The sequence below is a fragment of the Pelodiscus sinensis genome, chromosome 1 (assembly GCF_049634645.1).
Source record: "Pelodiscus sinensis isolate JC-2024 chromosome 1, ASM4963464v1, whole genome shotgun sequence".
NCBI classification, from domain to species: Eukaryota; Metazoa; Chordata; order Testudines; family Trionychidae; genus Pelodiscus; species Pelodiscus sinensis.
Genome location: NC_134711.1, coordinates 138,670,331 through 138,697,621, shown reverse-complemented (window position 1 = coordinate 138,697,621; position 27,291 = coordinate 138,670,331). Strand labels below are relative to the sequence as shown.

Sequence of the window (27,291 nt, the reverse complement as noted above, 5' to 3'; positions counted from 1 at the left end):
CAAACAAATAAAAAAAGGAGGACCAAAGTCATTGAGCCAAAAAAAAAAAGGGGGGGGGGGATACTGCACCTTTAAAAATCCCCATGTTCCTTGCTCCCCTCCCCCGCCAGCTTTCCATCCAACAAAACCAGAAAATACTGGACATTTTACACGTCCAGTATTTTCTGTTTTTTTTAAACCAGACAGGGGCCATGAATAATGGACTGTCCGGGCAAAAACCGGACACCTGGCAACCCTAGGCACAGCACAGGGGTCTTTCTCCAAGGAGAAGTTCAGCATCCACATCCCAGCAACTACACTCTCCTGCGATAAAAACAAGAGCTTCTGGGAGGGAGGCAGAGGGGGTTAGAGGAGAGGTGGATTGGGTTGCTTCAGTTTCTGTAACTGTTCAGCACAATGCCCCTGCCTCACAACAACTGTGCCTTGGTGTCCCATTAGGCAGTGACTCAGGTCTGGTACTAGCTGTAAAAAACTATCTTTGCTGTTCTAGAAGCAGCTCAGGGATTTAGGGTTTGTTCTGAGTTCCTCCTTGGACATTCCCAGTGCTTTTACACTCTTAGCTGCTCTCGATTCTCCTGAGCAGCAGTAGGCCAACAGAAAGCAATGTCACGCATTTGACCAGGGCAAACCTACTGCTGCTCTTCTTCTGACTTCTTCCGCTGTGGGAAAGGGATGGTGGGAAAACTGGTGTTAGTGCAAGAGAGGCAGCTGTTCCTGGTGGCTGGCACTTAAGGAGAAGTTTCTGAAATTGCTTAGGTGTGCTGTGTCTGTCTTAGTGTGAGGTCTTGTACATAGTGTAAATACAAACATGGTCCCAGTGCAAATAAACAGATTGCACCATAACAGGATTCTGTGACATCACTTTCTTCCAACAATGGAAATTTGCCTGTTGCAAGGTACCAAAAACCAACCCCCACACAGATAAATGCAATGAGCACCCATACAATGTAAAACACATTTTATGCATTCTTCATAGTGTAGTGTTAATATTTGATTTCCAAGCACTGTGCTCATTATGCATTCTCTGTTGCAAAATACATCAATACCTGTTGTATAGTGAGTCTTCATCTGTGAACATTACATACGCTCAGGGTGTATCCCAGTCCATCTTCTGGTACGCATGTCCTATGTACACCCAGACAAAGGATACACTTTTGCATGTATTACACTCCAGGCCTGATTCCAAGTTACATTAAGACCACTTTACATCACTCAGGCAGTGTAAAGGGGCCTTAAAGTGGGGTGAAAATTACAGATACGCAGGCTGAGTACTGTAGAGGGGCCTACTGGTATGTCTAGACTCTGCGTGGGGGTATAAATTCCATCTTGAGGCGACATACTCTAGCTCAACCAGAGCTAGCCCAGGTGCTAAAAATAGTGGTGTGAAGAAGGGGCTAGTTGTTTGAGCACAATCCCAGCTGAGATGCTAGGCACCTCTTGGGACAGCTAGCCCATCGTGCTACTCTGGCTACCCTTTATTTTCAGCATACTAGCTCGATCAGAGCAAGCCTGAGTAGCCGTCCTCATGCTGGGATTTACACCTCCTTCTCAAAGAGAAGATTTACACTTAGCAAAAATGCAAATCAGGCTCACTGTGGTCTACAGATACCCACAACCAGCTCTCACTGTCTCTGGCATCTGCACATTGACAACCACTAAATGGGTCAAGCATGTTCTGGGTAAATGTATAACTACTGCACCTACCGAGTGTGTGTGCTCATATGCACATGCATGCACTACGCACATCTACAATCACTGTGCGTTCTTTCACAGAAGGCTTCTCTATGCAGTTCACAGTCTGGGTGGTGAATCTAGCCAGCGTTACACTGCAACAGAATAACTATCCATGAAACCCTGCCCGCACACATTAACATTTGTTTAATGAGCTTTGATCTACTGCTTTTACAAAGAGGACTAAACCAAAGTGCATTAATGAACTGTTAATTCGTTAATGAAGAGTGGTCATTTTATCCTCAATAGCCCAGTGGTTACAGCACTCACCCAAGATACAGGGGACATGAGTTCCAAATCCCATTTTGCCTGATGTGGAGCAGGGGCTTGAGGACAGTTTTCCCACCTCTCAGGCAATATATAGGATGTGTCACACAGTTAAATATTCACTGAAGCAGGGATTGGAACCCAGAACTCCCAGGTGAGTGTGCTAACCACTAGGCTATGGACTCACTCACACTCTCTGTGGCCTTATTTATATTTTAGTGTATAGAATCATGAGCTTTTGGGATCAAACCCCACTTCATCAGATGAATAGGAGTGGAAATTTTTCCTGCCTTTAATAGCTGCATTTAACACATCAAAAGCTACGTATGGGACACATCCAGCCCCACTTAATTAATGTCATTAACACAGGTGCAACAATTGGCAGGTACTACTTCTGCTGTTTTATATACATCTTAGTTTCTTGTTATGGCCACTCCAATTCATCTGATGAAGTGGATTTGCTCATGATACTATATATTTTGGTTAGTTTCTAAGGTGCCACAGGACTACTCACTGTTTTTAAAGTTACAGACTAACCCGGCCACCACTCCCAGATTTTATATTTTAGTGTTTAGCTTCAGCAGAGTAGATTCAGAAGGACCCACCCCAGAGATTAGGACACTTACCTGGGAGTTGGGAGACATATTCGAGTCCCTGCTCAACATCCAGGCCTCTCACCTCCTGGGCAGGTGCTCTAACCACTGAGCTGAAGATTTGAAGAGGGGACCCCTCTGTCACCCTCCTCCCCCTCCAGATGTGTTCTGTGTTGGGGTATGAGCAGAGCACGCACATCAGAGTGGGCACTGAAGACAAATTAGTGGGGGCCTCCTAATTTAAGCGTCCCCTGAGGGGGAGCTAGGTGCTGGACGTCACAACTGTGGTAGCTTTGTGCATGCCCAGCAGCATTAATATAGACATCTTGGGGACTTTACCAGTGGAAACTTGGCTGTCCAGGGCAGTGTTTCTCAACCTTTTTTTTTTTTTTTAAATAAAGTACCCCTTTTTCAAAAAAAATTTGTAAGTGCCCCCAGTACCTACAGTTTTCAGATGCACATAATTTTTTTCTACCATTGCAACACATTTGTTTAAACAACTTAATCGTAGCCGGGTGGGTGATGAAATTTTTGAGCAGAAAAAGTACATAGTGCCGTAAAACTTTAAAACAAAAATTCAGTTTTCTCCAAATTTCAGTTGTGCTGATGTACCTCCGACTTCTCTCGAGTACCCTTGAGGGTTCTCATACCACTGATTGAGAAACACTGGTCTAGGGTACTGAGGCACCAGCAGGGCTAGGTAGCAATCGGGGGAGGGAAGGAGGCTGAGGATCTAAATCCCATTTTGGAAAATCTTGCAGTCAGATACTACAGTGATGAGCACAGCATAAGAACCTCTGTAAAGAACAAAATAAAAACTGCAGCATGTGTGCGCGCAGGAGGGAGGGGGGTGCGCTAGGGACATATTCCCCACAGTACTCAGTGTTTTAGAAACATTTCACCACCATATCTCATTTTGTTGTAAAAGATTTTTCATCGTTTATTTTTGCCTCATTAAGTTTGCCATCCTCCAGTGGCTTCTCCTTACCACCCTCTTGAACCATTCCACTTCTCCCACTATTTTCCTGACATCTTGTAGCCACCCTAAAACTCAGCAACCCCAGGACTTTCCCATCATCATATTTCTGAGTCCTGGATGGGGTCTTTCAAAAATATCTTGGGGGTAGCCAGGGGCAAATCCTCCTTGGGGAGAATGAAGTTTTGGCCTGTGTACCGCTTTGCTGCTGGACTGGAGCATGCACTGTAGGGCTTTTTCTCCAGGATCTGAATCTTGGCTGTCCCCATCTCGGAGTCCCATGCCTGTCCCCGCCGCAGCTTCTTGAAGGTGTTACGGAAGCCCTCCGTGTTGAAGTAGTAAATGAGGGGGTCTAGAGAGCAGTTCATGCTGGCCAACAGGACTGTGACAATAAGCACCTGGCGCACCGAGTCCCGCACAGGCGGCTCAGCTTGGATCACATGGGCCTTTATCATCCCGTAGGCTGCCAACGTGGTGTTGTAGGGCACAAAGCAGATGATGAAGATGACCAGATTGACCACAAGCAAGCGGATGGTCTTCTTCTGGCGCAGACTCTGTGTCCCGCTTGTCTGGCACAGCGTCCAGAAGATCCGAATGGAGCAGTACGTCACTGAGCTCAGTGGCAAGAGGAAGCCCAGGAGTTCAGCCAGGATAATCAGTGGGAAGATTCTCTTCTGCCACAGGACATCGGTGAAGCTCTCAAAGCACAGTGAGACGGTCTGGTTCCCCTTCCTGCAGGAGCTTGACCCATGGACGAGAGCAGCCGGAATAGAGCCCAACAGGATAAGCACCCACACCACCAGGCAGAGCAACCGAGCCAGCTTGGGGCGCCGCAGGTGGCGCCAGCGGAGCGGGTGGACAATGGCAATGTAGCGGTCTAGGTTGATGCACATGAGGAAGAGGCAGCTGCCGTACATGTTGATCTGAAAGAGGGAGCCGGACACCTGGCAAAGGAAGTTGCCAAAGGGCCAGTGCTGGTAGGAGTAGTAGTAAAGCCGCAGCGGAAGCGAGAGCGTAAGGAGCAGGTCGCTCATGGCTAGGTTGAACATGTAGATGCTCACCACAGACTTGAGGTGCAGGTAGCGCAGGAAGACCCAGAGTGCCATAGCGTTGAGCATCAAGCCTGCCACAAAGATCAGGCTGTAGCCAACCAGGTGCAGCCGGTGGTTGGCGCTGTAATCTTTGCATTGCTCCAGGCTGAGAGAGACGTTGTCATTTGACATGCCCGGCAGCAACCTGGAGAGGGTCTCAGGGATGTAGTTCAGGCCAGTGACAGGCAAATGGAGCAGAGCAAAGGGTACAGAGGAAGATCATTACCCTCAGGGGATGACAGGGCATGTCACTCCCCTCATCTCCCCCAGGAAATGGATGGGTGTCTCCCTCTGTGCTGATTCTGTCACCAGCTGTTCAGTGGGTCTCCTGGTTTGGTGGCTTAGAGATCAACCACTGGTTCCTTTTCACAGACTCTTCCCAGCAGCAGTGGTGATGTGGATGCAGTGCTGGGTTCTTGCCAGACGTGGAACAACAACACGGGCCCTAATCAGAGTGAAAAATCAAGGATGAGTCTAGTTTATAAGTAGTAAAAGCTCCAGGGAGTTGGCTTTTGCCCTTAGTACACTCATCAGAGGAAGAAAAGAGACTAAGAAATAAGTGTTCCGGAAGACAGAGTGGAGGAGAGAAAGAGGAGGGGTGGGGGAAGCAAGGGAAGGAGCGGAAAGCTAGTAAAAGGGGACAGGACAGGATGGTGCGGTGAAGCAGGGAGGGCAGAGTCTAAGGGTGAATGATAAACTATTTCAGGCTGAATTTCTGCACTGTCCTGCTCACTGAAAACAACCTGAGCTTCAGAGAAGCACAAGGTTTGTGCAGATTAGAGACCGCTCCTGTCCAATGTGAGTTAATTGGCACAACCACAAGTGTTCAGTTAGGTGCTCCAGGGGCATTTGTTCCAGGACACAAATGTTAGCAGTTCACTGTAGTCCTGACAACGTCCCCAGGCAAACACCAACACAAATCCCCCCCTCTCCTCTGTGCAGACATGCAGGTTATTTAACAGTGACTCTGCACCGATACACTGGCATGCAGGGTCTGGGCAGACAAACCATCTCACTGGAGCTGTTGGGTGTGATAGCCATCTGCCAGTCACACCAAACGAGGGAACAGTTTAATATCCCCTTTGTTGGGTGATAGCTGACACAATGAAAGTCACTTACCAAGGACTAAAGTGCCTGCATGCCTGTGCAGTCCAAGGGCTGCTAAAAATCCAGGAGTGGGAGATGGTTTAGATGGCAGCAAATTGTGGGTGAACATAAGAACATCAGAACGGCCACACTGGGTCAGACCAAAAGTCCATCCAGCCCAGTAACTTGTCTGCCAACAGTGGCCAATGCCAGCTGCCCCAGAGGGAGGGATCACAACAGGTAATCCTCATGTGATCCCTCTCCTGTCATCCATTTCCAGCCCCTGGCATCTTGGCTAACCCTGACCTAACCTCCATGAATTTATCAAGCTCTTTTTTTAACCCTGTTGAAGTCCTGGTCTTCACAACATCCTCTGGCAAGGAGTTCCACAGGCTGACTGTGCGCTGGGCGAAGAAAAACTTCCTTTTGTTTGTTTTAAACCCGCTGCCTATGAATTTCATTTAGGTTGAGCGCTGGCTAGAAAGAGGCTTAGAACTTGGGGCAAAGACATTGCCACCTACTGTTTGATTCCCACTGTGGTCAGGGAAACAGAACTTTCTACATTCTTGGTAAATTGATGGGATTTCATCACAGAAGTACCTGGTTGTCTTTAATTGCTCTTCCTAATAGAAATAGTCCACAAGATCCTGAAGGCTGGCTAACCACTCAGGTCAAAAATGAGACCACTCCGCAAGCACTCCCCGGTGTGGCATCTGTATGTCCCCCCCAGGAGTTCTCAGTGTCTGAGAACACAGAGGGGATAGGGAACCCACACATCTTGGGTCTGTCCACGGGAATCTCAGGGCCTGGTGAGCAGCAGGACTCTGAGGAGGAGGGGAAGTGGGCAGCCAGTGGGACTGTGCAATGGCCGCTCTCAAGGACATTCATTTACTGGCAGATAAAGAGGCGCTGCATCTTACAGCAGGGGGAGTTCTCCGAGAGGCTGTGCCATGCGCATCCCACTGTGGGCTGATGCTCCTGAGCTCACAATGTTTTCAGCCAGCAGCATCTACTGAGTCTGTAAACATGCCCTGTACACTCTCACGTGCCCCTCCCAAAGGTGTAGGAATGCACCTGCTGCACTCGGCTCCTTCACAGCTACATAACACCCCGCTGGCTAAAGGAGGGCAACTCACGGGATCCATGTGGACAGAAGCATCCCGTTCCTGAGGGTAAGTAGTCTCACTTTCTTCCACAGGCCCTTGTCTGCACAGATCCCGCTGCAGGCACAGGGGGTCCCGAGTCTCAAACGCAGGTCCCCAGCTAATCCTCAGCCTGCAGCTCCCATCTGGCAGCTCCTTGGCACTCACAGGGAATATGGCCTCCTGGACCCTAGTTCGCCCTAGGAACTGCCCACAAAGCTCCCAACTGGAGGAGATGTCTGGCCTCTGATGGGCTCAAACACACAAGATAAAGCACAAAAATGTGTCTGAGCAGCTATGTGCATCCCTGGCTGGCTGCTACACTGGGCCCTGCCTTCTTGCCTCACTCCCGAGTCCTGCCTTGTTCCTGGTTCCGGCCTGTCAGAGCAGCCCCTACACTCCTGCCTTGTTTGAGATCCATGAATTCCAGTTCCTGGCTTCTGACTCCTGCTCTCACCAGTGGGCATGACCACCATTCCTCAAACCATGAGTCCCAATTGCCTACATTCCAGCCTACAGCAGTTTGCTCAGCTCACCCTATCCCCAAGTGGGGTCCGGCCAGGAGGGGGCCCAGCAGAGCTCCCCGCTCCCCGCAGGGTGCTTGTGCTCTATGACTAGGTGTCACATCTCTACAGACAGGCAAGCCATGCACACCCAGATGGCAGAGCTGGTCAGTGAAAACCAGGCACTTCAGGGCAGGCCCATTACCTCTGTGCAGAAAGCAATGCACCTTGGGCCCTACTGACCACATCCTGACCTGAGCGAGGCCTGTTGCCCCACTCCTGGAGTGCTTCAGTGGGGATAAGTCCCAGTTTCAAGGCTTCGTGAGCCAGTGCTGCCTATCTTCCTTGCTTGGCCTGCAGATAATACTCATCCAAGCAGGCCAAGGTAGGCTTGACGGTCAGCCTGGTGACTGGGGAGGTGCTGGGCTGGGCTCATCCCCACTGCAGGCCAGTGCTTGGTGCTGGGTAGCTGGGACACTTTCCAGCAGGCGCTGTCAGCCATCTTTGATGAGCCAAACTGCTCTCTCTGCCAAGCAAAAGCTCTGGCAGCACACGTCTGCTGTCGCACCCTCGCCACGGAGCAGGGTCGCTCTCCCAGTGTCAGTGGGGCCTGCTGGACAAGTTAAAGGATGAGTTGGCGAGAGCTGAGCCCCTGGGGGATCTGGGTGCTGTTCTCTCTCCTGTCTTCCAGATCCACCGCTGGCTGCAGGACAGCAGGACGAAAGATGGCGGGTGGCTTCGGAGTCTAGTTTATAATGGCTCCTGAGGATCCCAGACCAAGAGAACTGGGAAAGTGAGCCAGCCCGGGCCCTGGAAAGCCTGGAGCTAGCCCAAGCCCCGTGGCAAGGGTTCCTGAGTCTCGAGCCAGCGCCATGTCTGGAGCTCATGCTGAATGCCAGCGACCAGCACCATGCTGGCAAACACCCGATGAGCTGTGCCCGCAATGCTCCTTTCCAGCCTCTCTGCAGCAGGGCAGAGCCACCTTAGGCACAGGGGATGACTTCACTGATCTGGGAGCAGCCCAGCCCTACAGATTTCCCAAAGGCCCAAGCCTGCTCCAGACTTAACAGAGGTCACCAGGCAAGAGGCACCACGAGCTGCTGCAATTCAGTGTCATTCACTCCCTCCCTTCCCCCTGATCCTGGGAACTTCTTGGCTCACCCTCCACAATGGGGTGGGCACACTAGGCCCCACAGACTGCATCTGGCCCACCAGAGTCTTTCATCCGGCCCTTGAGCTCCATTGCCCTGTTCTGGTGCTCCAGCCAGGGAGCGAGGCTGGGCACTTGCCAGGAGCATTCATGGCCTGCCATACAGTTTCCACACACAGATGTGGGCCTCAGGCCAAAAAGCATTCCCACCCCTGTGCTAGCACCTCCTGCCGAAGGAGGGCCTGATGCTGGCTGGCTGGTCTGCTTGCCTATGGAGGAAAGGACTGATAGGCAGACAAATGAGATGGGCGTTTGCCTCCCCAAGGCATGCTGGGCACCACGGGTGCATCCTTGGTAGAAAAGGCCTCTGAACAAGATGCAGAGCATTGGAACGTGGCTTCCTTCACCATGGAGTCTGTTGTTCTGTATCCTGCTGGAAATGTAAGTCACAGGTGCAGGGAATTTCACAAATTCCTAGAAGTTGAGTAAAATGTGACTTAATTACTATCCTCTAACCTCAAATATCTAGTACTTGTTGCAAAAACATTTTCAATAAAGTCAGCGGAATAGCGGGCTGTGATTGAGTGGGGCAGGTGAAAGGAACTGACACACATGGGCCACATCTAGACTGGCATGATTTTCCGGAAATGCTTTTAATGGAAAAGTTTTCCGTTAAAAGCATTTTCGGAAAAGAGCGTCTGTGCCAGTCTAGACGCGCTTTTGCGCAAAAAAGCCCCGATCGCCATTTTAGCCATCGGGGCTTTTTTGCGCAAAACAGTACTGTGCTGTCTACACTGGCCCTCTTGCCAAATGATTTGTGCAGGAGGGCTTTTGCCCGAACGGGAGCAGCATAGTATTTCCGCAAGAACACTGACAATCTTACATGAGATCGTCAGTGTTGCGGAAATTCAAGGGACCAGTGTAGACAGCTGGCAAGTTTTTCCGCAAAAGCAGCTGATTTTGCAGAAAAACTGGCCAGTCTAGACACCGCCATGGAGCGCACAACCCGGTTTGATACCCTGGCTTCCTCAGAGCTGTGAGGGAGAGGGTGAAGAGGCTCCCCCATGGGCAATATTTCCAGAAGATACCACTAGACCACGGCACTTGGGGTGGATCTCCAAGTATGAATGTGCAGAAGCCACCCCACAAAGACTGATCATCAGTGATGTAAGTGGCTGCTTTCTCAAGGCACCCAAAGAACTTCACAAAGAGCTAATTAACAGAGCCTCACGAGGAGAGAAGAAATCCCGTAACCCATTCAAAGCACAGGGAATTTAGGGAGGCAAACTGGAAGCAGTCTAGATGTGTTTTTGACCAGGATAGCAAAGCATAGTTAATGTCCACAAAGGGTGCAGGTAGTAAGCTAAAACAGATTACAGGTATTTCCAGACACTTAGTAATCTCTGGCCTCCTACTGAGACCGGTTCTGATTCCTCCACACCAATCACTGCCGAATGGTACCCTATCAGACAGCCCTGTTTAGCTTGTGAAAATAAATAGGGCTTACAGGCCCCGTACACACTGCATGCACCTACTGATACACTTATATCTACCAAAACACAGTGCCAGGAGCAACAACAAACTACAGGCTGAACCTCTCTAGACCAGCACCCTCAGGACCTAACCGGTTCCGAATGACAGAATTTTCTGGACCACAGGAAATCAATATTGTCTAGCAGCTTACCAGCACTTCCACTGTTGAGCGGGCTGTTAGAAAACACATAAGGGTCAATTAGGGCTAAATAACAGCACAGAACACTGAGAACCAGGACTGGTGGCTGTAAACAAACTTTATGGGGTTCTCAACCTTTCCAGATGACTGTAGTCCTTTCAGGAATCAGATTTGTCTTTTGCCTTGATTACAAAAACCAAACATAAAAATACAAACATGTCACAGTGCACTAGCACTGAAACATTGCTGACTCACATTTTCATAATATAATTTTAAAATAAGTCAGTTGGACTATAAATAGTGTACTCCCAGATCAGTGCATAAAATATAGATCAGCATAAACAACTCATTGTTTGCAAGCCATTTTAGTTTGGAACTGATTTTGCTAATTTTTGTTACGTAGCCTGTTATAAAACTAGGCAACTCTCTCAATGACTTGATGTCTCCCTAAGAACTACTGCCCTAAATCACCAGGGCAGCACACAGTATTTCTAGGACCAAAGGGTAGTTTCAGGTCCCATGCTCAGAGAGCTGTTAATTTCCCAAACACTCACTTCCTGGCTCCTAACCTGGCGTGGCACAGAGCTGAAAGCAGGTGAATGCCCTTATCCTGATGACCACAGCCACTGTGATTACTTCAACTAATCAATCAAAACTGAAAGGAGAACAGAAGCAAAGTGCACAGAGAGAAGCGTGTAGAAACTTGGCTCCGGCACTTTCCTCTCTATCCCAACATAGAGCCAGAAGGGACTTGCTGGGTCCCTGAGTCCAGTCTGCCGCTCTCACAGGCAAACCTGTCACATAACTACATTCCTAAATGTATCCAGACCCATCTTAAACCCAGTCAGGTTTCTTTCTCCTTTTCCTCCTGTTGGGAGGCTTTCCCAGAATCTCACTCCTTTCTGATTAGAAACTGTCTTGCGATTTCCAGCCTGAACATAGTCACAGCCGGTTCATACACAAGGGTTCTTGTGGCAGCATTATGTGTTTGGCTCTCACAGCTCCTCTCCCTCCCTTTAGCCCCCCTGAAAGGCTTGCTCTCAGTAAATGCCTATCTGCTCTCGTCTAACAAAACGAGGTCTGAAGCAAGCCAAGCTCGTCCAGACTGCTCTGGGAAGATCTGGCGCTTCATTTCCCAGTCAGCCTGATGGCTCATTGCTGCCCCTGCTCCAGCAGAGATTGCTCTTTTGTGAACACTGGGGAGCAGTCCCGCATGCCGTGTTCCAGCTGAGCCGCTGAAGCCTAGGCCCTTTGGAAAGCGCTACGGCCCCCTCGCTGCTTTTGCTTTACCAGGCTCCCCCAGCCGCCCCTCTGAAAGCGGGCAACGCAGGAAAAGGTGGGTCAGGACACTTCCACTTTGACCCATTGCTTCTTTCCATTCGCCCACCCCCGCGTGGCTCATGGGCAGTAGGGGAAGCATCGCCTCTAGCAGATGAGGGGAACAAATGGGGAGGAACTGAGCTAGAGGAGAGATTAATCATTAGCCAGAAATTGCTGCACAGAGGCCCACGCCTCCAGAGGCTTACTGGGGAATTATGGCGCTGAAGAACGAAACCCCAGGAGAGCAGAGCCACCTGCAGCTCCCTGGGATGGGGCTGCTGCAGAGGAAGAAGGGCAGAGGAGAGGTGCAGCGAGGGTGAGGACTGGGCTGAGGAGGAGCAAAGAACAGCTGGTGTACATCCCAGTGACCCTGCAGTTCGGTGCTGTGTCACTAACTGCCCGCCAGACGGGCACCAGGCTGGGTGGCTTGCAGGGAGCAAAAGACTCTGGGTAATGCTTGCATGGAGGTAGGGTAGGGTCATGGGAAGCCAGAGAAGGGAGAGCAGGAGGTTTCTGCCTCTTTCCCAGCCTCTGCAGTATCCCTGTTATCTCATTCCCTGTGGTCTGCGCCCCCTTCACCTTGGAAGCTGTTGGGACCAGGGAGATAACACCCTTCTGCACTGAGCCCTCGGCTCTCTTCCCATGCCTCCTGCCTTTGGGAGACCCCCCCCTCCAGGGCTGTGAACCTGTTCCCACCCCCTGCCAGCTCATCACCCCCGGCCCCTTTCCCCACTGCTCTGGTCCAGCTCCCCTGCCTTTGGGGTGTTCTTCCTTGTGTTTGCCTCTCATTCTGGCTGGGCCATATCCACCGCCATTGCCTCCTGACACAGGGTCACGCTCCAGGGGCACATGTCTGGGGCTCATAAATCCTGCGCGGAGACAATAGCAGCCCAGCCACTGAGCTCATCCAGCTTCATTTTAGTGCTTGTCTTCTTGAGCCAAGCCCCCTTCTGGCTTTCTTGTTGCTGGGAGCCTTGTGCTTACGATATTTTGTGGCTCTTGAATTTCCACTGAGAGTCCAGGGGGGGCTTGCAATGCACGAGAGAGACTGGGGAGGAGTCTGCCCCCCCCCCCCCAGTACAGGGCAGAAAGAGTCTTTAACCCCTCTATGGGAACAAATACTCCTCTCCCACTCCCAGATATCCCAGCCTAGCACTGCAGCCCTGGACCACCATGTGTATTCCTGGGAGTGGAGTCTTTGTGGAGCCCTAACTCTAGCCCCTAGTTCTCTGCTGTCCCTGTTGGAAAGTTTTACCCACCTCTGTGACTTTCTGACACGTCAGCCCAGGAGCTGCCATTCTTGTGTTGTCTCAGGCAGGGTCCGGAAGCACCAAGGGAAGCCTCTGAGATGTGCCATTGACCCTCAGCTCGCCAGGGAAAACAGCATAGCCACCTGCATTTCCTCACCTCCCTGCCCTGCCTGAGTCGGCAGCAGGTAAGACCTGCTTCCTGGGGGCGTGTTGCAGGCTCCACCTGGCAGCTGCAGATCCCAACATGTCTTTGGCCTGGGAGCTCAGTCTTGAAAAAGATAAAACCAAGACTGGGAGGAGGGAAGAGAGACCGGCAGAGACGGAGACATGCAGGTTGGGGGGAGGAGGGGAAAGGGGCTGCAGGAGGGAATATGGGGCATCACCCAGCTCAGTCTGCATGGTGGGCAATTCCAGTGACACCTGGGACAAAAAGAGGAATTTGTATGTGCGAAATGAGATAAGCACAAGGGACAGCATTTCACCTCATAGGTGCTTCGTGCCCCAGCTGAGCCAGAGCCAGGTGTAGCTAACTACACACAGCTTTAAACCTTCCTTAGCCTATAGAGGGGGGTGTTTCCTAGGCTGCTTAGAGGAACCCTTCCTCTCCCATGTTCTTGCTCCCAGCACGCAAGGGTTACATTTGCCTCATCCCCCAGTGGTCCCACAGGGAGGGTGCTTTGGGGTTTGGTTTGTTTTTTGAGAGGGGGCATATTTACCAACCGAGCCAATGTCAGTTTGCACAGATAGCCCTCCCAGGGAGAGGTGTTACCTCCGCCCCATTCCCAGGGCTGTCCCTACACTCAGTCCTGCAATGGAGGCGTGGGAGAGAGCGAGCTGCCAGGGAAAGAGTTAAGGGAGCCAGAAAGCAGCAGCCTGAGCTGTCTGTTTGCTGTAACCATGCGGGTTGCAGAACAGAAAAGAGGAATCTCTAGTCTGAAGAATCCGAGAAGAGAAAGTCACCAAGAAAGGGAGGTGAGGGAGGCCCAGACCAGCACCGACTCTCCTCGGGTGCTTCCCTTGGAACCACTGCTCGACTCACCTTGGCTTCCCAAAAGAACTGGTGGGGGCAGAAAAAGATACTGGGGAACTGAGTCCTCCCATGACAGCAGATTGGTATTACTGGGACTTCCCTGCCTAGAGGAGCCTATTAGTTACCAGCCGGTCTCACTCTGTTGTCTCGCGGGCTGTGTGATCTGCAGGGAAAAGAGAGAGACTCTAACGCGTTAACCCCAGGAGTGGACTCAAAGAATCTGCATGTGGCACTGTGGGCCTGCTTGCTGTTCACCCTGAACTGCGCCATGTAAACCCCCTTTCTGGGACAGCTGCTGTGGAGCCCCGGCCCTGTGTTCATGACCCTCCAGTGATGCCTCCCAGTCCCCAGAGGACTGTGGCACCGTGGATGTCCCTGCAGTGCTAACCTGGGAGATTACTTCATTTCCTGGGGCTCCTGTGCTGCCAGGCCTCCAGAGACGGCTCCTGGTGTTAGGGAGAGCGGAGGTACCTGCTCTCTACAGCACTGGACAGGGACTGCCTGAGGAGTGACTCTCTGGCACCAGGCGCTGGGGAGGAGGGAAAGGCACTGGTGCAGCTACGGCAGAGGGGCTGTGGCTAAGATCTCTCCAGGGAGAAGATGAAGATTGTCCAGCTGTACGTTGTGCTGATTTCAGTGCGGTATGTCCCTGCCGTGACCTGGCTGTAAGTATGGCGCAGGCTGGATCTTGTCTGACTGAAAGGTCCCCTAGGGAGGTTGAGGGACCCTAACCCCCACCACAGAGATGAAAGACAGATCTCCCGGGCAAGGGCAGGAGTGGGAGACCTCAGCATGCCAAAGGGAGTCTGGAGTTCCCCTGGGCTGGAAAATCTTGTGGGGAGTCTGAGAATATCTCCCTGGTTTTCCTCAGAGTGAGGCTATGAAGAGGGATTTTCCCCTTTGGGCAGTTAGCATCTCCACAGCCTCTCTCTGAGCACAGCTCTCTCCCCCTCCTCTTCTGTGCAGGTACCTGGCAAAGCAGCCCTCCCTGAGAGGGACTCTACGAGATTCCCGTGCCTGTGAGGGCTTGAAGGGCCTGGCAGAGGAGCAAGTGCGGATCTGCCAGCGGCAAGTGGAAGCCATGGACTCAGTGAAGCGCGGAGCAGAGCTGGCCATAGAGGAGTGTCAGCACCAGTTTTACAACCGCCGGTGGAATTGTTCCACGCTGCAGGGACTACAGGTTTTTGGCAAGGTTGCCATACAAGGTCAGAGGTCAAGAGTTAGGCAGATCTGGGCAGTGCATGGAACATTTGCCATCAGTGTCCAACTTTTTGGCTTATTTCCAAACCCCACCCTAAAGCTGACACGTACCCAGTGGTGCGGCGGGAGGGGGGGGGGGGGCTGGGAGTTGCCTCGGGCGCCACGCTGGGGGGTGCCAATTTAGCTGCCAAAAGTTATGTTGACAGCTGGACAGTGGTGGGAAGGACCCCAGGAGCACTGGCCAGACAGCAAAGGGAAGGACTGTGCTAGGACCCTGCGGCCGCCAGCTGCTTCCACACCTGCAGGAAATCAAAACTGAGTGTGATGCGCCCAGCAGAGGCAGCGCACAGGGTGGGGTTCAGGCTGAGCATGCGCAGAACACAGCTAGCGCACAGGCCCCCTCTGCAACTACAACCCCAGAATCCCCTTCACTGCCAGTTGTTCCAAGGCACAACCCATTGGGCCTCAGCATCCAGGTCTCAACTGTAGCTCACCCCCGAGAAACCGCAGCTGCTGATTGGCCAGAGGGCGCATCAGTCTGGCTGGAAGTGGAACAGCCCCATGTGTCAGAGGGAGCCCCACATGGTAGTGGGGGTCCAGCTGGGGGATTGTTCTTTTTTTATTTACATTTTTATTTTTGCTGACTTAGAAATAAATAACATATACATAGTAACAAATGATTGGGGGGCACAAATTTTGCCTGTGCCCCCGGGTGAATAATACCCTCACTATGCCACTGCAAGTACCCTAACTTTTAAACTTTCTCCCTAGTCCCAAACCAAGGCCTAACCTTACCCACTTATCCTAATTCTAATAGCAAGTAGAACACTAAACTGTACACACCTGCTGTAACTAATATGAGTACTCTGGCTATCCCTCACCCCAAGTCACCCCAGTCCTCACCCTGACTCTAATGTCAACCAGATGTTGATCCTAATGCTTACCTAGATTATTCCTCTTAATGATCATGCAGCCTATTAAACCTAATGCTCACCAAGCCCACAGAGTGTGTTTGTGTTTGGAAAGCAGATTCAGGTAAACTGAAAGATTCGATGTGGTGTTGATTTTGGCCTCCCCATAACCCTGATTAGATTAGCTGGAATGGGGAAGAGCCAGGTTCAGAACACAGCTCAGGGACTTGGCCCTAGCTATCCTTTCCCCATGAGCACCCTGACCATTAGGATGGTCTGATGTGGGGCACTCTCAGTCCTTGTTGTTGAAGATTCTGCTGTGGATAAATAGCACTGCAATAATATATATATATATAATTGAAAATAACTGATTTGCACAGGGAGTGGAAGCCAGATGCCCGACTTCTCAGGGTTGTGTCGGAGCTAGGCACTGCGCTAGAGAGTGTTTCTCACTGTCTCTCACTGGCCCAATGACTATTCAAGTATTTAATACCCAGCTTTAGTAGGAGAGCTCAAGACGGCTCCACTCCAGAGTAGCTTGATGGTTAGAGCATGCACCTGGGAACCTTCCCTTCTCATAAGTGCCCCAACGGCTAAGCTAGAGGTTGAATGTGTGTGTGTATGGTGGGGACCTTCTCTTTAAAAAGGGTTAAAATTCCCCCAAATTAAACAACATATTTTGTTTGACCCAAAATTATTCTTCCCCCAATCTGATTGACCAAAAATGCCAAAATATGTTACAGTTTCAGTTTGATTCAAACCTTTTTTTATTATTTTGCAGAAGTACTAGCAAACCAAAAAAAAAAAAAAAAAAGTTCTCTGCCATGCGTTAGTCCCGAGAAATGAGGCTCCAGGCCCTTCACTTGGATGGACAACTTCCCAGGTCCATGGGCTAGGGTTGCCAGATGGTTTCAACAAAAATACCGGACACACTTGACATCACATCACAATCGACATTACATCTTATTTAGAAAATACCCGACATTTCTATTTTCTCATTTCTATTTTCTCAATTTGTTTCCCGAACAGAAAGCTCAAATACTGGACTGTCCAGTTCAAAACCGGACACCTGGCAACCCTACCATGGACATCCTCAGAGCTGCAGGATGGTTCCTGTGCTCAGCCTCACTGCATGCTGTCTTGTTCTCCACTCTCCCCCCAGTTCTTTCCCTCTTGCATCCCCTTCCCTCTCTGCTGGGGACATGAGACTTCTGGGAGTGGGGAGCCCAGAGCTGAGTGAATGTCATGTGGGATCTCCCTAGTGCCCTACCAAGACAGGCTTTCCTCTCCTGGCTGTGGGCTCATCTCCCAGGCTACCTCTGGCATGTAACCCAGATAAAGCTGCAGCACCTTCCCTCTTTGCCAAGGAACTGAAGGAGAACTTTGACTGACAACTCTGAAAGAAATTGTTCCTTCCAACGCTTACTTCTCTGCCTTCTGCAGGCACACGAGAATCCGCCTTCATTCATGCCCTGTCCTCAGCGGGCTTGGCATTCGCTGTGACCCGGGCCTGCAGCCGTGGGGAGCTGGAGAAGTGCGGGTGTGATCGTAAAATCCGTGGGGTCAGCTTGGAAGGTAACAGAAAGCGGTTGGTGCAGGAGAGAGATGCCTCCTGCCCCTTTGACATGGAGACAGAGGGAAGGAGGCTCAGGAACAGAGCACAAAGCCTGCTAGGTACCACTGGGAAGGGGGCAGCAGAGGAGAGAGGGAAAAAAAGATGGGGATGGACAGTGCTGCCCTGTGTGTCCCAGGGAAGGGAACCATGCGGGGGCGGGGGAGGGGGTAAGAGAGAGATGAGCAGAGTGTTCTGCTTTTCCTGCTAATGCATGAACAACCCTGCACCTGCCCCACACCTGGGGCAGCCTTTTTGCCTATGAATGCTCCCTCTCTCTCCCAGGCTTCCAGTGGTCGGGCTGCTCTGACAACCTACCCTATGGAATTGCCTTTTCTCAAGCCTTCGTGGATAACCCCGAGCGGAGCCGGGGCGTCTCCTCCAGCCGAGCGCTCATGAATCTGCACAACAATGAGGCTGGGAGGAAGGTGAGCTTGGCGCCTTGTGTGGGGGCGGGGTCACACCCAGATGTCTGGGCCCTGGGCCAGATTAAGAAAGGGGCTTGACGGGCTGCAGCCCAGAGCCTGGGGAAAGGGGCTGCGCAAGGATATCCAGCTTACAAATGTGCAGATCTTTGCTCAGGGCCCCTTAATCCCGGGGCCCTGGACTACAGCCACTAGCACGCCTGCGTTCCAGCCCTGCCTGGCGTGGGGGAGACATGGCTGTGCACTGCCGCCCCGCACACACGCTGGCCTGGAGCTGTGAGCACCAGGAAGCTCCATCCCATCGCTTCCCTCACCTGCAGGCTTCGCCCCTGAAGTTCCCATGGACCCAGAGCTGCAGGGGAGTGTAGGGTAGCCCGCAAAGCCACCTGGCCACCAAAGGGGAGCTGCCCCACACAAGCACCCTACCCTCAAGCCCTCTGCCCCAACCATGAGTCCCTTCCCACACTATAACCCCCCAGACCCCTCCCACCCCAAGCTCCTACCCTGAGCCCCCTCTCACATCCTAGCCCAGACACCACTCCCTACCCTGAGCCTCCTTCCACACCCTAGCCCAGACCCTACACCTCCGCTTCCTGCCTTGAGCCCCCTCCAGTATTACAACCCCCTTGGCTACAGCCTGGAGCCCCCTTCTGCACCCCAAACACAATCTCCAGTCCCACACTGGAGCCTGCACCCCCATAGGGAGCCCTCAGCACCTAACCCCCTAGCACAACCCATAGTCTCCTCCTGCGCGCTGGGGCTCCTAAGGGCCCCACAAAATGTAATTGCTCCAGGTCCCCAGAAGAGCTAATCCAGCCCTGTTGGGCCATTGATTGGGTACCAGAGCCTGTCCCATCCCCCACTCCCTTTGTCCAGATTAGAATGCCCCCCAAGGTGGTTCTCTCTGAGGAGAGCCCGTCTCCTCCCGTCTCTGTGCCTTTCCGCGAGGCTATCATTGCTCAGCCTCTGTTCCCTCTATGCCTTGGATGGATCCTAATACCTCCACCTGCTGCAGAGCAGCTTTCTTTCCCTCCGATAGCCTAGAAGTGGAGCCCCTTCCTCTGCCTCTAAGTGGATTCACTTCCTTCTCTCTGTCTTCATGCCAGTCCTCCCTCCCTCCCCTCTTTCTACATGAATGGCTTCCTCTCCCCTCACCTGCTCCGGGGCTTCCCTTTGCTTTGTGGCGAGTAGACACCTTTCCCTAGTGCCTCAGAGTGGGCCCTTTTCTCACGTGGAGACGGCCTGCTCATAGCCCTCTGCAAAGGGATCTCTCTGTCCGGGGTGGGGCCCTTCCCCTCAAACTGGGCCCTCCAGCTGAGGAGCGGATCCGTTACTTGTGCTTCATATTCCTGGGAGCGGCCGCCATTCGTTTTCTGATCCCGATCACAACACAGGGAGACACCTTTCCCCAGGCTGCCCTCCCCTGCCTCTGTAGGTCACACGCCTCACATGCAGCACCCCCTGGGAGGCAAAGAGAAGCTCCACTTCTCACTGGCACCCTCGGGTGAGGCGTGGTGGGGTAGGGGCTGCATGAGGCCTTCCATCGCCTCTGACAGCTGCTTTCTGCTCGCCAGGCCATCCTGTCCCACATGAAGGTCGAGTGCAAGTGTCATGGAGTGTCAGGTTCCTGTGAGGTCCGCACCTGCTGGAAGGTGATGCCCCCCTTTCACAAGGTGGGAAGTGTCCTGAAAGAAAAATTTGAGGGGGCCACAGAGGTGCAGCCCAAGCGGGTTGGTTCCCGCAAGCTCCTGGTGCCCAAGAGCTCCCGCTTCAAACCCTACACAGCTCACGATCTGGTCTACTTGGTGGCCAGCCCAGATTTCTGTGTCCGGGATCCCCGCAGTGGGGTTCCTGGCACCACTGGACGCCAGTGCAACCGGACATCCCATGCCACGGACGGCTGCGAGCTGCTGTGCTGTGGGCGGGGCTTCCGCACGGCCCAGGCCGAGGTGGTGCAGAGATGCAGCTGCAAGTTCCACTGGTGCTGCTCTGTCACGTGCAAGCAGTGCCGCCACCTGCTGGAGGTGCACACCTGCCAGTGACGGGCAGGGGCGAGTGCTGGGCCAGCATGCCAGCACCCAGAGGCAGGGGAAGACCTGGGGAAAGGGGGTTCAGTGAGAGGGACTGAGAGCTCCAGAGAGGAATATACAAAGTAGGGGGAGGGAGGGACGGGGCTGTCTTTACTGCCCCAATAAAGAGGGAGCTGATGGCTCCAGAGGGGGCATCTGTGGGGGGTGCCCAGAGGTTGCTGCCCTGTTACAAAGGGGTTTGCTGGGCTGTGGCGCGAGGGCTTTGGGCTGGGGCCGGTGAGCTCTGTATTCATCTTTGGACGGGTGAACACACAAAGTGCCATAAACCCTTAAATATGAGGAATAAAAGTCCTGTGTCAGCAGGAGAGGCAAGCGTGAGCTCCTGTGTGTGTGAGCCCTGGCGGCCCTTCTGGTGGGCACTTCCACACGTGGCCGGGGGGTGCTCAGTCCATTCCGGAGGCTCAGGACGCCAGTGCCCTTTGTCGGCAGCTCACTGAGCGGGTGCTGGGGAAAGCGCAGGGGGAACCAGTGAGAGTCCCAGAGACACTGCTGGTGCAGCGAGTGTGGAGGGAGGGGCTGCTGGGAGAGGAGCCACGCGGCTGAGAAGGAACAGAGACAGTGATGTGCGTGGGCTGTCCGGGCCCTTTATAAAACCAAACATCATAGAGAGGAAGCGCCCACGGGTGATGCCATGACAGGATACTGGAGGGTAAAAGACACGGCAGGTTTGGGGCAGGAACCTGGAAACGGGAAGAGGCTTCAGTTGAATCACCCCAGGCCTGATGCCTCTCCTGTTGCTGGAATCTCTTTTCCTAGCTGCTGAGCCTTGGAGGCACCTGGAGGACAGTGAAACCGTACAGTGAATATGACCCTGCCCCCAGTCATTGGTTCCCCAGTGAATTATGGGTTGCGGTCAATCCCACTGCTGTCTAGGGCAGAAAGGTGGCAGTGGCACGTGGACGAAAGGGGCTGGGCACTGGACATTATTACTGGGGACAGAGAGACAGACAGAGGTAGGGGAAAGTTGCTTCAGATCCTATCAAGTGTCTCCTCATCTCTCTGCCTCCACAGAGTCCATTCAGTGCCCTATTCCCCTTTTAGCCTTCCTCCCTGGGGATCTCCCTCTGTCCTGTCTCCTCCACTCATCCCTCCGTGAAGCTGAAGAATTTCTGGCTCCAGCGTAGCACCTCCTCCTCGCCTTTCTCGTCGCTCAGCACTTGGTAGGTCTCATTCCTGTGGCAACCATGGCGAAGCACCTGAGCAGAGAATGATAACCTTATCCCCAGAGTCTGGCGTGGGTCCCTCTCCCCACACCCCACCCGGACATCTAGGGGCCCAAAGGGACTTCAGGGAGTAAGAAGCAGCTGTCTCCTGTTAACATGAGTCCTGAAAATGTGAGTGCCTGTCCCTTGACCAGAGGAGGGCCTGGAAGTGAGGGTGGAGAGTGTAGACCCTGCATGGGGAGCAGCAGCCAATGGTGCCAGAGGGGAAAGCCTTCCTGGAAAAACGATTAGAGAAGAGAGCAGAACATGGAGTGATTTGAGCTGGCCTGCACTAGCTTGGTGACCTATGGTTGGCTGGTTAGTTATTTAGCTTCCATTTTGTTCTCCATAATCTCACATTTCATTACAAACAACAGTGTGAAGGGTAAGGGCCTGTGACATACAGGAGGTCAGGTGAGGTGACCTAACGGTCCCTTCTGGCCCCAAATTCTATGAATCTATTAAATGAGTGTCTAGCCCTGATGGCTGTGAAGAAACCTCCAGAGCAGGCATTTGTGACACTGGCGTAAGTCTTCAGGCAGCCTGGAATAAGGGCTCCGAGAGACCCGGCCGTACCGGCCACATTTACTTCAGTGGGGCTAGCTTACCTGTCCAGTTATGCTGATTTAAAATGTCAGCCCTGTGATCTGAGAGACAAGGTGGGGGACGTAATTTCTGTCCCCTTGTGTCTCTACTCTCCTGGGACTGACACTGCTATCTGCTTTACATCTAATTAGAGCTGTGGATAAGGAGGAGGGATCAATCTATGGAAATCTGCTTAATCTACAGTGAGTGACCTTTCAGTCTGTGCCCCTGGCGCCCAGTGCCTGGATGTGGCACAGCTTTTTGGTGCCCAGTCTGAGAAGCCAAAGGTCTTAGAGAAGGGGAGAAGCCTGGGGGGTCAGGTTGACTCTGGTGGGGAGTCTGGAGCCAACCTTGTCTGTAGTGGTTGGTACTCCTTCCTGTCCTGCAGCCTCCCCACAGGTTCCATTGCAACCATCACACTCAGGTTTGTCTTCAAAAGGCTGGGAAAATTTCCTGCTGGATGCTGACATTTTAATGTTCTCACATGAGCTGGGGGCCGGGGCACATGGTGTGTGCCTGGCTCTATGTATAACCAAATCCCACTGAGGAGTCGTCGAACCTGTGAGCCCAGCAGAGGATGCTGGGTCATGTTCTGCATACCCACATGGTCTACAGTAAGTGGCATTTCCTTTTGGAAACCCAAGGGCGTGGAGCTTGATTTTGGGGTGGAGCTCAGAAGAGTCCCGCCACTTCCTCCTCCCCATTCCACTCAAGGAGGGGAAAGTCCCGGGGCAGGGAAGGAGCCGGATGGAGCCAAGGAGGAAGGTGGAGCTGGGCAGACTCCTGGCGAGTGGGGCTGGTCCTCACCTGCTGGCTGTTGAGGCTGCGCTGCAGGCACTGGTGGCTCTTGAAAGCACAGTAATTAGGGTGCTGAACTCTGTCTGAGTCACAGATCTGCAGAGAGAGGGGGAAATGTTAGAGAGAAAACACAGGTGAGGAGGGATGAAGGGACAACAGAGGTTCAGCACCTACTTTGCTTGGAAAGTCTCCTTCTTGGAAGAAAGCATATTCCACCTGCAGCCAAAGGGTCACGCGGGGGTCATCACAGCCGTGCATGGCCAGGCGGCCACACCAGTAATCTGCACGCAGCCCTCCATACGCTTCCATCCCATAATATCCCACCGCCTCCAGGGACCCGACCTGCAAATGGAGGGGATGGTCAGAGATGGGCGAGCTTCCCCTCCAGCTGGGTTTACTCCAAGACCTTGCCGCAGTGCCTTGGGTACCTTATTGCCCACAGCCTGATACTGGGCAGAGATCTCAGGGTTGATGTAGGTGGTGAAAGTGCCAGCATCACAGTGAACACGTCTCAGATTCGACACCCCCTGGCACTGCTCCCGCTTCAGTGAGCAGAAGGCGCAGTCAGGACACAGATCCACGTGGCGCCTCCCGGAACTGTCACACACCTAGAGAAGGCGACAATGGCAAGGCGAAGGGCCTCTGGTGGCTGAACAGGGCAGCTGGGGAGAGCACAGGGAGACCCAGAGCTGGACTCAAAGGCCTCCTATGCTCTGGGACCAGACACTGTACATCCCACCCAATTTATAATCTAGCCACTCGGGACTCAGCCTCTTCCAGCAGAAGGGACTGGAGAGCAGAGCCAGAGCATGGACTTTTGGGGGAGTTTCCAGATGCTACCGGCAGGAAGAGTAGGGAAGGTTGTCATGGAGGCCAAACAGTTGATCCTTACTGAATCGCCAAATCCAAGGGCTCTTGCCTCCATTCGCTTCCAAGCCTGGGTAATGGCTGAAGATAGGCAGATGCCCTCCAGCATTGCATAGCAGAGAATCACTAGGGCCTCATCCCTCTCCAGCGCAAGGAGGCTAATGCAGAGAAAGAAACAGCCAAAGGAACAAGTCAGTTTTGGGGATCTGTCGTTTCCTGCTGGTTCTTTACCGGAGGAGTGGAGAGTGCCACACTGGGTCATAGTCCAGATCCCAGAAGGTCTCTCTTCACAAGTGTAAGAGCAAGAAATTGTAAAACATACATATAGAGCATTAGACCCTTCAGCCAAATTGCACCTGTGTGATTGTCCGAGTGGCAGGCACATGTGCAGGGTTTGTATGTGCATGTATAATGTATATGGGGGCTTGCTTTGTGTGCACTTATCAATATGTGAAGGGAAATTTGTACAAAGAATAGCATTACAGAGCTTTATCAGGTGGCATTACTCCAGTTGTTCTTGCTAATTTTGTTTATTTGAAAACCCAGGAACTAGATCTTGGAGAACTGCTTATTGTTAGCTGTGGTGCAATTCCATTTAGATTCTGAGGCTATCACTTTAAAAGTCTCTTCTCCCCAGCCTGAATCAATAAATAGCAAATAGAAAAGGAGGGAATATGAGCAATAAATGAGCAATTATGAAATAAAATATGAATGAATAAGGGAAGCTAAAGATATGAGCAAAAAATCTGTGGTCAGTAGGATTAAAGACAGTGAGGAACGTATATCACGAACAAAAGAAATCCAATGGTATAGACCTATTACCAGAAAGGATTGGTTTAAAAGGTTGATAATGATGCAGAAAAAGCAGAAATATTCAATAAATATGTCTGTTCTATATTTGGAAATAAGCTGGAAGACATTCATAGCTTGCAGCAATAACAAAATACCTTCTATTCTAACAATACGTAGGAAGTAAGCAACAGCTAAAGTACATCACTCGAATGCAGGATGGGATAAATTTCACCCTAGAGTTTTAAAAGAATTAGCTGAGGTGTTCTTTCAGACACTGATAATGGCATTCCACAAATCTTAGAACATAGCATCCTGTCTGCTGACAGTGGCCAATGCCAGATGCCCCAGGGGGAGGGAACACAACAGGGAATCATCATGTGACCCCTCTCCTGTCATCCATTTCCAGACAGAGGCTAGGGACACCAATCCTATCCTTCATGGCTAATAGCCATTGATGGACCTAACCTCCATGAATTTATCTAGTTCTTTTTTGAACCCTGTTAAAGTCTTGGTCTTCATAACATCCTCAGGCAAGGAGTTCCACAGGTTGATTGTGGAATAACAGGGAAGCGTCAAGGGGATAGGAAAAATGTGAAGGGTCAATTTAATAAAGGGTAAATGAGATTACTTAAATTCCCTCCAAGCTGTGCGGCCATGCAGCAGGCTATCAAAGGCCAGGCAGGCACGTAGCCACAGGGGCCTGGAGAGGAGAGAGGTAGAGGACCTGAAGGGCTGCACCATGGAGAGGTGCCACTCTCCCACCCCTGTTCTCCTGCAGTGGGGAGAAGCACCTCTTCCCGAGCCCTGGACTGCTGTGGCAAGAGCGAGCTGGGAGGAGTCCTTTTTCTTTGCCACAGCCCTGGGGCAACCTGCACCCCAAGTTCTTGATCCACAGCACCACCCCAGAGCCCTCACCCCCAGTTGCAGCCCTCATTCCTCTGCACCCCAATCTTCTGACCCAGCCCTGAGCCCTCTCCCACACACCAAACTGCTCTGCCCATCCCATGACACAGCATCACCTCCATATTGATGCACAGAACAAAATTCATTCCACATTCGGATGGAGCTTGACCTCCAGTCTGGGCAAAATCACGGAAATACTGATGTGAGATGCAATCAATAAAGCATTAAGAGGTGGCAGCATCGTTAATACGAGTCAACATGGTTTTATGGAAAATCTTGACAAACAAGTTATATCCTTTTTATGAGTTTGGTTAAAAGGTGGCTATGTTAACATACTATATTTAGACTTCAGCAAGGTATTTGATTTAGATCAGTATGACATTCTGATTAAAAAATTAGCACTATAATAAAACAATGCATCCCATATTATTAAATACATTAAAATGGCTAATAGCTCTAAAAGAGTAATTATACATGGGAACTCATTATGGTATGGGGGTGATTCTAGTGGGGTCCCACTGGGATATAATCTCAGCCCAATGCTTTTCAATATCTTTAGCAATGAACTGGAAGAAAACATTAAGTCATTTCTGGCCAAGATTGCAGATGGCACACAAATGAGAGAAGTGCTCAATAATAAATAAATACATAATAATAATATAATAATGAATCCTTTGTTCGGAGTGACGACTACCAGATGACTGGAGGTCTGGAGGACCTGCCTTATAGTGACTGACTAAAGCAGCTCAATTAGTTTAATCTGTCAAAGATCAGGTTAAATTGTGACTAGATGAGAGCCTGGACACTTCTGTGTGGGGAGATTTCTGCTAGTCTACCAAGACATAGCGAGATCTAGTGATTGCAAGTTGACACTAGACAAATTCAGATAACAAATAAGGGGCAGATTTTTAACACTGCGAGTAATTCATCATTGGAACAACTTGCCAAGGGACATGTTAGATTTGCTATCACAGGAGATCTTTAAATAAAGTTTTAGGTGTTTTTCTAAAATAAATGTGCTAGCTTAAGCTGACATTATGGACTTGACTCTGTGAGCTTCTGTGGCCTGTGCTCTGCAGCAAGTTGGAATAGATGATCATAATGATCCCTTCTGGAATTAAAAATCTCTGACTCTCTCTGCCAGAATCTCCCAGATAAGATAAGAGTATCTTTTAGGTGGAGCTGCTGACTGCAGGATATATCCAGATAAGGAAACAAACTGTTAAAATGATGCTAAAAAATTACAAAAAAAATTGTCTCTCTCTGTAGGTTCTATGTGTGCCTAAACAGGACAGTCTCCCATACTGAGATTAACCCATTGGACCAAGTGCACCCTGAAGGATTACCTAGGAGGCCTGGGGCCAGAAGCAGGGATCAGGGCCTCTTGCAATCACTGCATCCAGCAGAGATGAAGCCTGCTCTGCTTGGTCACCATCTCCCAGCTAGGTCATTCTACTTCCCAGCAGTGGTGAGGCCACATCTGGAGTACTGCATCCAGTTCTGGGCCTCCCACTATAGAAAGGATGTGGACGCATTGGAGAGAGTCCAGTGGAGGGCAACCAAAATGATTAGGGGGCTGGAGCACATGACCTATGAGTAGAGGCTGAGGGATTTGGGCTTGTTTAGTCTGCAGAAGAGAAGAGTGAGGGGGGATTTGATAGCAGCCTTCAACTACCTGAAGGGAGGTTCCAAAGAGGATGGAGAAAGGCTGTTCTCAGTAGTGACAAATGGCAGAACAAGGAGCAATGGTCTCAAGTTACAGTGGGGGTTGGATATTGGGAAAAGCTAATTCCCTAAAAAGGTGGTGAAGCACTGGAATGTGTTCCCTAGGGAAGTGGTGGAATCTCCATCCCTAGAGATTTTTAAGTCCCTGCTTGACAAAGCCCTCGCTGGGATGATTTAGTTGGGATTGGTCCTGCTTTTAGGAAGGGGCTGGACTCGATGACTCCTGAGGTCTCTTCCAGCCCTAGGATTCTATGCATGTACACATACATGAAAGTGTGGGAAGGTATGGCCAGTATCAGTGTGCACTGAACAAGGAAGTTTCACGCATTTTTAGTATGCACATAACTGTGACCGTGTATGTTTGAAAGGA

At 51.5% G+C, this 27,291-nt stretch overlaps 3 protein-coding genes across 10 annotated transcripts in view; 1 reads left to right on the top strand and 2 right to left on the bottom strand.

The window, feature by feature from the left end:
* Positions 1–633: 633 nt before the first annotated feature.
* Positions 634–12,931, bottom strand: LPAR5 (lysophosphatidic acid receptor 5). Of its 2 annotated transcripts, none has more exons than XM_006124162.4 (2): positions 12,791–12,931; positions 634–5,103 (listed from the first exon to the last, which is right to left on the bottom strand). In XM_006124162.4, exon 2 carries the CDS (start codon positions 4,788–4,790, stop codon positions 3,669–3,671), a length of 1,122 nt encoding a protein of 373 aa, XP_006124224.2. In that variant the 5' UTR covers positions 4,791–5,103; positions 12,791–12,931; the 3' UTR covers positions 634–3,668. The 2 variants fall into 2 exon arrangements, with proteins under 2 accessions (XP_006124224.2, XP_075760140.1); XM_075904025.1 differs by lacking the exon at positions 12,791–12,931 and adding an exon at positions 8,764–8,995.
* On the top strand, positions 12,844–20,133 carry LOC102455801 (protein Wnt-4). 4 transcript variants are annotated; one of them, XM_006124161.3, is made up of 6 exons: positions 12,844–12,966; positions 13,981–14,476; positions 14,778–15,016; positions 17,366–17,497; positions 17,820–17,962; positions 19,534–20,133. In XM_006124161.3, the coding sequence occupies exons 2-6, from the start codon at positions 14,412–14,414 to the stop codon at positions 19,999–20,001; spliced, it is 1,047 nt and encodes a 348-aa protein (XP_006124223.2). In that variant the 5' UTR covers positions 12,844–12,966; positions 13,981–14,411; the 3' UTR covers positions 20,002–20,133. The 4 variants fall into 4 exon arrangements, with proteins under 4 accessions (XP_006124223.2, XP_025040982.2, XP_075760169.1 ...); XM_025185197.2 differs by lacking the exon at positions 13,981–14,476 and having other exon boundaries at positions 12,846–12,966; XM_075904054.1 differs by lacking the exon at positions 12,844–12,966 and having other exon boundaries at positions 13,146–14,452.
* A 439-nt stretch (positions 20,134–20,572) lies between these two features.
* ACRBP (acrosin binding protein) overlaps positions 20,573–27,291 on the bottom strand; it is a 46,533-nt gene continuing 39,814 nt past the window's right edge. The window contains exons 7-12 of one of the 4 annotated variants that reach the window (XM_075903992.1): positions 23,527–23,659; positions 23,063–23,242; positions 22,809–22,976; positions 22,644–22,730; positions 21,140–21,245; positions 20,573–20,827 (exon numbers count right to left, since the gene is read on the bottom strand). In XM_075903992.1, the coding sequence (XP_075760107.1) occupies positions 20,802–20,827; positions 21,140–21,245; positions 22,644–22,730; positions 22,809–22,976; positions 23,063–23,242; positions 23,527–23,659 (700 nt within the window). In that variant the 3' untranslated portion in view covers positions 20,573–20,801. The remainder of the gene's footprint in view (positions 20,828–21,139; positions 21,246–22,643; positions 22,731–22,808; positions 22,977–23,062; positions 23,243–23,526; positions 23,660–27,291) is intronic. The other 3 variants (XM_075904001.1, XM_075904011.1, XM_075904006.1) reach the window with 3 other exon arrangements.

Coding starts and splice junctions, on each gene's coding strand:
- LOC102455801 (XM_006124161.3), top strand. CDS start 14,412: ATGAAGATTGTCCAGCTGTACGTTGTGCTGATTTCAGTGCGGTATGTC. Junction 15,017..17,365: donor TGGCAAGGTTGCCATACAAG/GTCAGAGGTCAA, acceptor TGCCTTCTGCAG/GCACACGAGAATCCGCCTTC. Junction 17,963..19,533: donor ACAATGAGGCTGGGAGGAAG/GTGAGCTTGGCG, acceptor TCTGCTCGCCAG/GCCATCCTGTCCCACATGAA.
- LPAR5 (XM_006124162.4), bottom strand. CDS start 4,790: ATGTCAAATGACAACGTCTCTCTCAGCCTGGAGCAATGCAAAGATTAC.